Raw genomic sequence first — 12,012 nt, forward strand, 5'->3', positions numbered from 1 at the left:
GGATAGGTCTTTCTCATGCTATTGTCCAGGTACTTTTTGAGCCCTTTCTGTTTCACTTATTTTGTGTTGAGTAGAAATGATGTGAGGATAAATCCAAACACGCTACAGTAAGCACTTGTAAAGTTTGTTTGCTATTAAATGAGAATACTTTTTTTTTTTTTTTTTTTAAACTCAGATGAACTCCCAGTTTTCTTTTCTTTTTTTTCTGAGTGGCAGAGGAATGAGAGCTTGGTCTCCAAACTCATTCATTTGATCTAGTCTTTGGTTTGTGTGACACTTCTGACAAATGATCCCACCAGGGGTACAATTGTAATAGCAGTTTTGAGATGTCAAATCCTGTCAACTGAAATGTGGACTGGAACCTCCAGACTGCATCTCACATCGATGTCCGGTGAAAATAACTTATCATAGGGACATGTTCTTGAATTGGAACCATCAGTAAATAAGAGCCACACCTGCAACATTAACACTGATATGCATTTGTATCAAGGTTATTAAAAGAAAATGGTAAAATAATAGTAATAGAAGATGCAAGCAAAAAAAGCATGATCTCATTCTGTGATATCCAATAGCAAGCAAGATAGTACTTACTGTTTCAAGCATGGTATGTTGTTTTAAAATTAGTTTTCTAGCAGAACTATGTAAAGGTTTTACCTTGAATTAACTTGATGATTGCACAGCTCAGTAGCAGATTTGCACTTCATAAGTATAATCTCCCTACTTTTGATTACTGATAGGCTTTTGTCCATGGATTTACAAAGCATTTAAAAATTCAATCTGTCTCCCACCGATGTCCCCCATATTCACATTTGTACAAAAAAAACCCATAATCTGCAGACGCACCGAAAATGTGTTAAAAGCCAGTGACAGTGTTTTTGTTATCTCGACAAAGGTAAGGCTGTGGAATGCAGCAGAGTAGTATGAGGGAGTATTAAATGGTACTGTAAAAGTAAAGAATGCAGTGGGTGCATTGTCAATGCACATGAGAATGATTACACGAATGCACGAATGAATGTGCCCTCAAGAATCTCTAACCATGCACTTGAAATTTGCATAGATCTTTTAAACCACAAGCCTTGTCAGTGGTATATGTTTTGTTTTCTTTCTATAAGGACACATGAGTTTTAACAGAAACCATATGGGTACATGTTGTTGTTTTTTTCTTCCATTTTTGTCCCTCGGTTCTCTTGCTTTGTTCCCAGACCAGCTGACTTTGTGCAGAAAACAAAAGACTGGATCTCTGTCAGCCCTTCTGGATGTAGAATGTATTATTCTGACAGCACAGCGTTGGCCTAAATTTGTACATTAATTCTGTAGACGCTAAGGCAAGCATATTTTTTTCCCCTTGAAAAATCACATTTTAACCAGGTTTCAAACATGGGTATTAATGCACTGATGTGTTTTTGTCCCTGAATGGCTACGTGCTCAGAATGAATTTCAGGCAGTGAAAAAAAAAGCCTACATATAAATCTGCCTTGCTGTTTTGTAGCAGTTGTAATAGCACTATGAAAAAATGAAAACATTTTGAAAAATGTAACATGTTTTAAAATCCCACAAGTTATAGACAATACAATAGGGAAAAAAATGGAAATGGGGTACACATGATAACTTTCATATCATTAAACATTATATTTTTTTTTTTGCAAATCTTCCTCACCACAGTGTCAAAGACTTCATACTGCAGGGCGTTATAAATGCTTAATGCTGAAAGTGACACTCACTGTGAAATTAACCTGTGACCTAATATGGCTGACATTGAAGTCATGTGACTTTTGAAATTACAGCAGTGGAGAGACAGAGTTATTGTCTTAATGTTTGGTACACAGCTGTGTTCTTTGATTTTCTAGAGACAGTACTTATTGAATTATTGTCTTAATGTTTGGTACACAGCTATATTATTTGATTTTCCTACTTAAGTTAAATTATTAGTGTTGTCCTGTGAAAAAATAACGCTTTCACTGTCCATAGCAATCAATACAGGTGGTGTCCTATGAACATTAACCATTTCAGTTCCACCTTGTTTTTTTTAAACTCCATATCAGTATATCAATAATACAAGCTTTTTCGGATTACCGTTTTACTTTATGTTTGCAAACCATTCAATCTGATATGATCTGTAACTTATATTGTGCTACTGGGAATGCTTTGTTTTTCTTCAGAAAAACTCACATTTCTAACCTGCTTATGGAAAAATAGGGTTTTCAGAATTATTTGTTGATGGTAGTTATATATATATATATATATATATATATATATATATATATATATATATATATATATATATATATATATATATATATATATATATATATATATATATATATATATATATATATATATATTAATGTAAAAGTATGCTCATTAAAGACAACAAAGAAAAAAAGAAAGAAGGTACAATGTAAATTCCAAAATTATTATATTCATTTTCATTCCAAGACAAACACATACAAATCCCACAGTTCAAACAGAATATAAGAAAAATTAAATAACATAACATTTTAAAAGCCCCTGATAACTTGTGATGTCGTGAACCACCTTAAGCAAATAAAATGTATTTCAAACAGTATTCCTATTTTAAGTTCAAAGAAAAAAAGAAAAAAAAAATTATAAATGGTTTTGCAGTGGTTTTGCAGTTACATGTATGGTAATTGCGTTAACAAAAGCCTTATAGTTTGTAGAAATGATTCTAGTTCCCAAAAATGGACATGCATTATATTTTTTTAGAACTTTCCAGATATAGCTATATTTCATTCTATAAACAGTGTTATAATGCATCTGCAGAAGAGAATTGATTTTGAGTGAATCTATTGCCAGAATGAGTCATCTGAAAACATGTGTCATGAAAAAGAGAGACTTTTTTCTCTTTTAAGTGCTGCTGAACTCAGACAACCTAATGTGTCTTGGTAGCATTTTGTTTTCAGTGTCACTGTTAAATGAGCCTCAGCCTGTCTATAATACTTCAATTTGTGAAATATGAATACACCAGAATCAGGAGCTTGAATGAATGGCAAACCTTTAAAAGTGGTATCATTAACAGTGGTATTTTTCTCCGGCTCCCCACCATGTTCAATGTGGAGAGTGTTTTTTTTTTGTTTTATTTTTAATTCGGTTCGTTTTTTTTCTCGCAGGGAATTCTAGGTAAAAAGATGACTCACAGCAGTTATCACCTTGAAACAGTGCAGGTGGGTGGGAACGATGAGGAAACAAATCAAAAGGCTAACATCCACATATCTCTTTGCTGTAGTTGCTTTGACAACATTGTTTGTATTGATGCTATCAGTGTGTTTTTTATATATAAAAAAAATAATCGCTAGTCACCAATTTTTTTTCCTGTGTTTTACCATATAGGCATACCTGCGTGCATATATATATATATATATATATATATATATATATATATATATATATATATATATATATATATATATATATATAATTTATTCTTCTAAACTATATTTGAAATTAACTTTGTCACATCAATTGCAAAAGCTACAAGTAGCTACTCTACGGTTTCTTTTAAGTAGCAGGTAATGGAAATGGGTTTTTTGATGTGCCTTTTCCACTTTTGCACACAGATACTTAATCTTAGTCTTCCAACTCTTTCTATGGCTTTCCTTTCTTTTGGGTAGACCATTTGAATGCAGTTCAAGTCCATTACTGCAGGCTTTTCACTGGTTCATTTTACCCTTGCCTACTCAGGCATCCAAAGGCTTTGAGATTTCAGAGCGCCTGGAATTAGTGCCCACCCACCTTAGCCTCTCCAAGGCTTGGCACACATAGGGATGGTTGTGCAAGCCAGTAATGAATGTTTAAGATCAAAACTAGACTAACACAAGCAATACCCTCCAGAAGAGCCTGCTTATTGTCATGTTGTGTAGAGCACATTTATTATAAAGTTTCAGTACTTTAAAGAAGGCTTTATAGTTACCTTTGGCAAAATAATAGAAATGATAATTAGTGTTTGGGAGAATTGCTTTTCATTTTGTAGAGTACTGCTGTAGTTATGGGCTTTTAGTGCCAGTGTAATTATCTCTTCAAGAAGTATTTTTGGAAGAGAAGGGGGTGTTGTGCCTCTTGTATTGTGTGAAACAGCACAGATTGTAAAGTCTTTCTGGATTCTGAATTAATACCAATACAAAAGAATAAATAACACATACAGTAAGGAATAATATGATTTAAGTTTCCGTGGCTCTATCAGAGCTGAAAAACTACCTCTAGTACATACTGATATATTAATCACATCTAATACCTATCAAAACATATCCTAAATAAATGAACATATATTATGAATGCAGTTCTTGATATAAAGCTAAGAATAGTTTATTTTAGAATTTCTAAATCTAGTTCTTGCATTACTTCATCCAATACATTTCACTGCAATGTACTTTGGGTCATTTCCTTCTGGTTCTTCGGATATGTGTTTTTATAAGCTAACGTGAACTTGAACAAAAGATTTACTGTAACTTAATATTTGTAATGAATATGCTATGCTTACTAGACAGTTGACCCAGCTTTGTATGTTGTGTAAAACCTAAAGAACAGTTTCCAAATAGGCCTTGATAATAGTCACCAAGGCCACAGAGAAAAGTCCCCCTGCTGCATGCTCATATTGGAAGATTGGTTATTTTCTTGAGCCTTGGTACCCAAGGGGGCTTTAGCCGATTACTGTGAGGGTGAATGAAGTTGAAAAATAAATAGCTGGAAGCTGTAGATAATTACATTTCTAAAGAACAGAAATAATTGTTCAGAATTAACATTTTATCAATCCTTTCCCACCCCCAGAAATGTTTCTGCAAGATTAAACTAGGTTATCAGTGTATGGCCAGAATAAATACATTCCTTAATGAAAATCGGTATATTGCTTTCTAATTTAATGCAGTTTTTAATGTCATATTTTGGTGTATTGCATATTATTAAAATACAATGTTTTAAATTAAGTAAAGATTAAAAACTTAAAGTAAGCAGAATTGTGCCTTTGGCACTAGAGATGAAAATGAATGCAGGTCAGTTGCTTTTAGCTCAGGTGGCAATGACATCATCAAATAGCATCAATCAGCACATCATATCAATGATCAGCTCCATATGCTGAGTTGTCTTACTGCTTAATAGATCTGCAATCTTTGCAGACATAATCAAGTCCATCTACTTAAAATTAAGCTGTTATGAAAGGCAGAACACAACTAGAAGCTGATGTTATAAGACCCACAGTGGTGAGATTTGACATTTTTTTTTACTGCAGTAAGAGCATTCACTCCCTGTATTGACTTTTAATGCAGAGTAAAAATATTGTTTGCCTCTGTTTTGGCTGAACTCAAGATATCCCTATGGTGGTCTCCCCATCTGCAGCCCATTAGTCTTGTGTGTAGAAAATAAAAACCCTGAGAAGAGTTCCAGACAGGTTTCTTTTACTCCAAGCAGGCATCGTTAGCAGACAATGCACCTCTGCTGGAAAATGTCTGGGTAATTAGAAACAAAGTAGCGTGAGGGGCTGCTTATGAGCTGACTCGTGAGATTCTGTTTCTAATGTGTCCATATGCTGGCCAGGACCTGGAACTGTAAATACAAGTTTAGAAAAAATAAATTCTCCTTTTTTCAACGAGGTCTCCCAAACAAGGAAGTAGGATGTGTTGCCATGGAAACATACTGACTCATGCAGAATTTAATTATATTCAGAGGTAGAAGGTGACTAAAATGAAGAGTAATTTGTTAGCAAGACAATGACTACATTAGTAATATACTAGGAGTTTGAATTCCAATGTGAATATTATTCATTTTACTTTCACTGTTAAAATGCAAGATCAAACCTTTTTTTTGAGCCCTATCCTAAATCCTCACCTTTCAGAGATGGGTTTGGCTACTCTTGGCTGTTATCCTTTTTCCTTTTATCCTTTTTTTAATATAAATTAGCCTCTTTTTTTCAGAGGGTTGAAAAGTAGAAAGGATCAAATAATCGAACAATTACTACACACTGTTGAAAATGATTTATTGTGGTGTCATTGTTCACTGTATTAAACACAAAATGGAATACCTGTGTCTGTAGAACCCTGGCTGTCAAAACTCAATTCTTTTTGTAAACCCCCACCAATAGTAACCCAGATTCATTTCAGAAGCAATAATAGCATCCATATGTAGGCCAGGTTTGTATAATTAAATACAGTTTGTGAACTGTATATTATATTTGTAAGACACCACTGGATATTATCAGGTAACTACCATTGTGAAATACAGTGGTGATTCAGAAATAGTGGATTGTGAAAAACTGTGCTCTGCCTTTTAACATTTAAAGCATGCAAGTTCTTATGCTTTTTTTTTAGACTCCAGAACAAGCCCAAACTGAGGTTGAAGAGATTGCTGGGTTCCCTGGAACAGATTTTATAGCAGTCACTGACATAACACAGGTAATTGGGCATTTGTAATGCATCCTGTTTACATTAAGCTCCTCTAGGAGCTAGAAAACATTGTGTAACTAATTGTCTGAGTTACTTCTCTTTTTGGGTTTTCTTATTTACAAAACTAAAGATTTGTAATCTATATAACTTACCCAGATGCAAGAGCTAAAAGTAAAGAAAGGGCTTTCCTTCCATAGTAGAGAATACCTTAACATAATAATAATAATAATAATAATAATAATAATAATAATAATGAAAGTAGAATAATTCATTTCTGTAACATGTTATTGAAATACAGAATGATGATAATATTCATAGTGGTAAGGATAATAATAATTACCTAACCTTATGTTTGCAGAACAGAAGTTTACAGTTACTGTTTTTGTTTGTAAACCCAGATTCTGGAGGAAAAATCAAATATATAAATGGTTCTGTACTACTATAATTGTTCTGCTAATCTATAATATTTAAATAAGCACTTGAGGTTTCACTTTTGTGCTTTATGATGTCTTTCAGAACCTTCCCATGTCATCACACTTGCACAAATTGTGTATTAGCTGCAGATAAAAAATATATTCTTGCTAATTACATTTTCATGCAAGTGCACCATGAAAGAATATGTAAATATTACTGTAATCATTACTGTTTTATGTAAGCACAATTCAAGTAATGTAACTAGCAGTATGTAAATGCGTTATTAATGTAATAGGCTCACTCTTTTTCCTTTTCCAACCTAGTGACTAAGGAAAGAGATTGTTACACACTGCCCTCTTTTGGTAACAAAGTGCAAACAAAAAAAAAAAACCCTGAGAAGACACTGACAAAACAGTGCTTTTGAGAAAGAGATCATGTAACTATTTTGGTAAACACATTCTAATACAGTACCAAAGTACATTCTAAAACACATTCTAATACAGTACCAAAATACATTCTAAAACACATTCTAATACAGTACCAAAATACATTCTAAAACACATTCTAATACAGTACCAAAATACATTCTAAAACACATTCTAATACAGTACCAAAGTTGGTTTTGAGTGGCCTAAAGACTTCTTTTATATATTTAATTCTTAGTCGCCACAATTATCTATTTGGCCCAGCTGCTTTTTAGCAATTACATTGTTGGAAATGGAGACATACAATAACAGCGAATAGAGTAGAACTGAATTGCAGGGAAACAAATAATTCAAAAAGATGTACTGAAATGCCACTAGCTTCCCAACAAAAGTACATTTGAGGGGATTTGCACTGGTTTCATGTTCCATTCTTTTCCATAATATAATAAACAGATAAAAACAAAGCTAAGTGAAGTTTAGCGAAACAACAGCTTGTCGGTTCGTTACTGCTTTTTCACATCGACTTATTTCATGCGTCACTCATTAAGGGTACCTGTCAAGTTGAATCCGTCAGTTGAAATATAAACTGCTTGGGATATTTGTATGTAGATGTTGGCTAGGATTTTTAAAGGAAGAGAAAGTACAATATTGGGTTAAAAATAAAAACTGAAAAAAAGCCAAGCCTTCAGAGGTGCATTTACAAAGCCTGTCATTGTTGGAATGAGGTCTGCATTCTCATCGGCTGATAAAGCTTTGTGTCCATCACTGCCTACCTGGGGCTTTCTGTTTATCTGCTTTTTACTGTTTCTCCTGCCTGTTATCTCAGGCGTCTGATGCTTCTGTGCTGATGCTTAAAAATAGCAGACTGATCTCATTGTTGTGTTTTGTTTCAAATTCTCTATTATACAGTAGCTCTTTCAGACTCAACCCCCTTTGTTATAACAACCCAGTTTCTAATGCACAGGTGTACAGATAATTCCGATACATTGAGCTCTAAAAGGCACCTGTACTGTCAGTGTCTCAAATAATCCGAACATTAAAGAGGTGTACAGAATCTCACATTGCTGTCTGTGTTGTAGATATAGTCTCCATTGCTGTATCTTCATGACTGCAGCCAGGGCATCACTGATTCAATGTGACTAGTCAGCAGGGTTTGTATATTGTTCTGGAGGGATACATCTCATATTCCCTTAGGGAAGTTGGGGGTAGACATCTGTAGCAAAAACTGCAGAGTAAAATAATTTGTTCAGTCTAGAATGAGATTATGTGATCCAGCCAGTGAGCTCATGTTGAGATTCTTTGCCTGGTTTGGCAAACAGAGTGTTCAGTTTGTCCATCCCATTTTATAATGCAGAATAAATGACAGGGATTCCATTCAACAAACAAACTAATTTACACAAGTGTTGTCTATATATCAGGAAATGTAATTTTTTTGTCCAACCCCTGTTTATTTTTTATTTTTTTGTTAAAAATATTTGCATAAAATAATGGTATTCCGAGTGCATTTCTTAATCATTTTAGCTACACTGTTTTAGTGTACATGAGACAGCAGTTTAATATGTTGAGTGCTTTAGAGTAGCCTAATGCAATAATTTTATTGGTAATTAAGAACACTGTACACACTTTAATTATGCTGGAAATCCCTCATTTAAATAGAGTGCAAGGCAGCAGCCTCCTTCGTAAAGTGTAATAGGGAGCAATTTACTGTAATTATGTAATTTGTTTTTGTTCTTAAGGATTGTTTGAATTCTTCCCTTTGGTGTTGGGGCTGTTTTTCCAACAGGAGCCCAATAAAAATATGTTACAGTACTTAATTCACCAGCACACCATGTGTCTGGCCAGGTAGAAAAAAAACAGTGCTTGGGACACAGGGCTGTACTTATATTTCTCAACCAGATGAAAACACTTAAAACTCCCTGTTAAAAAAAAAAAAAATCAAACTTTTGGCTCTTACAGCCCTATATTTATGAAAAAAAATAACATCAAACACAGCCCCACTTTTGGCACCAGAATCCCCACTTTCTTGCCTGGAAGAACAGCCTACAGAAATGAGATAATGTGGCATGTTTAACAGAACTCCACTGGCTTCCCTGCCAAGGAATCTGCTTTTAATCCAGGCTTTTGACCTAAAATTGCCCTCACTTTAACACTGATAATAGCTTACAGTTATTGTGTTGTGCTGTTGAATGAAGTGATCCGTTATCACAAATCCCCAACCTCTTATTCTTGCATGAACAAGTTGTAAGCTCATAGCAGGTAATATGAAATTGAACAAACATACTCTGTGTGCGTTGATGATAACCTCTGTTCCTGATGAATCGCTATTACCCTGTTACTCTTAGAACTTGTAACAACTTGTTGAATTGATTTGAAATGTTTTATACTCCTTAATAATGCCAGAGTAACAAAACACTAACAATTGCGTGTTACCCCAAAAATTCTGCACATTTTCAAAACATTACATTCAAATCTACAGAGCTTTGCCATGTCTGGTTTCAAAACCAATAATATATCACATTTCACCCCAGGGTTACCTTTCCAAATCTGCGCTCCGCCAGATTTTAATTTAATAAATTGTCAAACTGATAACTGATGAGGGGATCCAATCTGCTTCAGTGTAATTTGATTTTAAAGTTATTGCTTGCCTGTTGGCTAATTATTTGCAGCACAGAGCAAGTTGCTGAGATTTGACAAATTAGCTTCACTCAGGGAAAGAATAGAAGAGTAAATCTGCAAATCATCAACATAGATGGTGATCAAAGCAATAAGACTTGCAGTTCCTTATACACTTCATGTTCAGCAGCAGACACTGACTGAATTAGCCTGATACAAGCCATGATCAGTACAGAAGCACGCTAAAGATATTTCTTTACCAGGGACAAGAATGAAGACAAGGCTAACATCTGAACTTCATTAGCATGTTATCCAACCTTTAAAATGAGACCAAGGCTTGCCAGCCATGCCTTGGTCTGTGTTGTGGCTAAGATCAATGATATTGGAGGTTGTTATATGTATGTTTGCATTACATTTAGTTTGCTTGAGTTTCTGGTACAGGTTTAGCCACATCTGATTGCTGCTTTTTAGTGTCTCCAGGCAAAGTGTGTTCTGTTGTCTTTAGAAAGCTTGCACATGAGCCTCTTTATTAACTTCATCCAAGATGATTAATGTTATTTAAGAATGTTCCTCTTTTTGTTGCAGTAGCTTCAGCGAGGAAAATTAGTTGCTCATTTTTATTTCATCAGGAGTCAGAAAAGGATGAGCTTCCCGAATCAGTTATTGAGTTAAACGGCTGTGCTGGGTCCATCTTTGCTCCATACCATAGGCCTGCTTTCCCACCCACTGTTCCACCCCCACTTCCCACTGTGGACGTTACTGAAGAAAGGATAAGAGAACAAGAAACTCTGGAAAACAGGCTGGTTCAATGGTGAGTCATGTCTCTGCTTGGTGCTTTCTTTGAACCTCCAGCATCAAGATCAATGGACTTTCAGCATATAACATACCATAATAATAGCACTATATGAAAACTCAATTGTCTAGCTGGAGAGTATGCCCATAAATTACATTATTTTGTTCATTAGACACTACTGTATCTTTCTGTAGTCTAAAAAAAAACTATATTTGGTTTTGTAAAAACACCCATCTTGTATATGCTAGGGTTAAAGTCAAATACAATTGTTTCTGGTTAGGATTTTTCTTGAATGTGATTTGGTTGTGATTCATGTGTACTGGGCAGCCCCTAAGTATCTAAAGAACTGTTCGTAAACTCTTGTTGAAGGGTGGAGCAAGAGCTTCTGGCGCGAGCGATCGATGAGATGTATCCACTCCATCTCCAGCCTCGTCTGGACATCCTTGTGTCAGACAACGAGGACAGCATCTCTTCAACATCTGATATAGGTAATGTCTATTGGAAAGCAGTTCTACGGATTCCAGTCTATCACTGAAGAGGAATACTAATTATTCCCTGCTGGTGAAGCATCTGTGCGTATGCTACACTTTATAAAGAACAGCTTATCTAAAAATGGTTAGTACATTCCTTAGCACAATGTATTGAAAGTATCAGAATCTGGGGAGATAAGGAGCTGTCTGTACTGGCCTACATACGTCACATATGTAAATGAAGGTCATGGTTATCTAATTGGAAGCTCTTATTTTGTATTTACAGCTTTAGGTGGAGATGTATTTTGCTAACATACATGAATTCACCAACCACCACCAAAACAGAAAAGTACAGATTTTGGTCTTTTTGATGGAGTATGCTGAGTATCTACATTTTGAGTACACTGTAGTACAAACCACAGTATTTAAAAGGGATAGTGTATATAATAGAAAGGGAAATGAATAATAATACAAATACAGCAGCTGTTTTAAAAAATTGATGCCGCAGAACACATTTTTCTCTTTGAAAATGTTGGATTTAGCTGGTGATTGTGAGTATTCGGGTAAAAATGCAATCTGAGACATAGTATGCAGAGTATTCAATTGAAGCAATATGTTTATCTTCGAGCAATTTAAAAAAATAAATCTACTTGTGACTTGAAATGCATGCGGTTTTAGTAGGTGATTGTGGTAGCTATGTAACCTTAGATGTTCAGAAAACACTTTTTGTTCTAAATTCTGTGCAAGGAGTGAAAAAACAAAATGCATTTATGATAACTATTTTCTTTTTAATTAGACTGAACATTTCCACAAAAAATAAATAGATGTTTAACAATAAGAGCAAAGCAGGAAACTATTTGAACTTTATTAAATTGTCTGGATTTTGCTTTTGTAAATGAGGGGAAAAA

General features: G+C 34.6%; 1 protein-coding gene across 2 annotated transcripts in view; it reads left to right on the forward strand.

The window, feature by feature from the left end:
* The window catches only part of kiaa0586 (KIAA0586 ortholog), a 162,703-nt gene that overhangs the window by 118,986 nt on the left and 31,705 nt on the right, over positions 1 to 12,012 (forward strand). For both annotated transcript variants that reach the window (XM_058991661.1, XM_058991662.1), the window contains exons 20-22: positions 6,315 to 6,398; positions 10,471 to 10,652; positions 11,004 to 11,122. In XM_058991661.1, the coding sequence (XP_058847644.1) occupies positions 6,315 to 6,398; positions 10,471 to 10,652; positions 11,004 to 11,122 (385 nt within the window). The remainder of the gene's footprint in view (positions 1 to 6,314; positions 6,399 to 10,470; positions 10,653 to 11,003; positions 11,123 to 12,012) is intronic.

This window comes from Acipenser ruthenus, chromosome 18 (assembly GCF_902713425.1).
Source record: "Acipenser ruthenus chromosome 18, fAciRut3.2 maternal haplotype, whole genome shotgun sequence".
NCBI lineage: Eukaryota > Metazoa > Chordata > Actinopteri > Acipenseriformes > Acipenseridae > Acipenser > Acipenser ruthenus.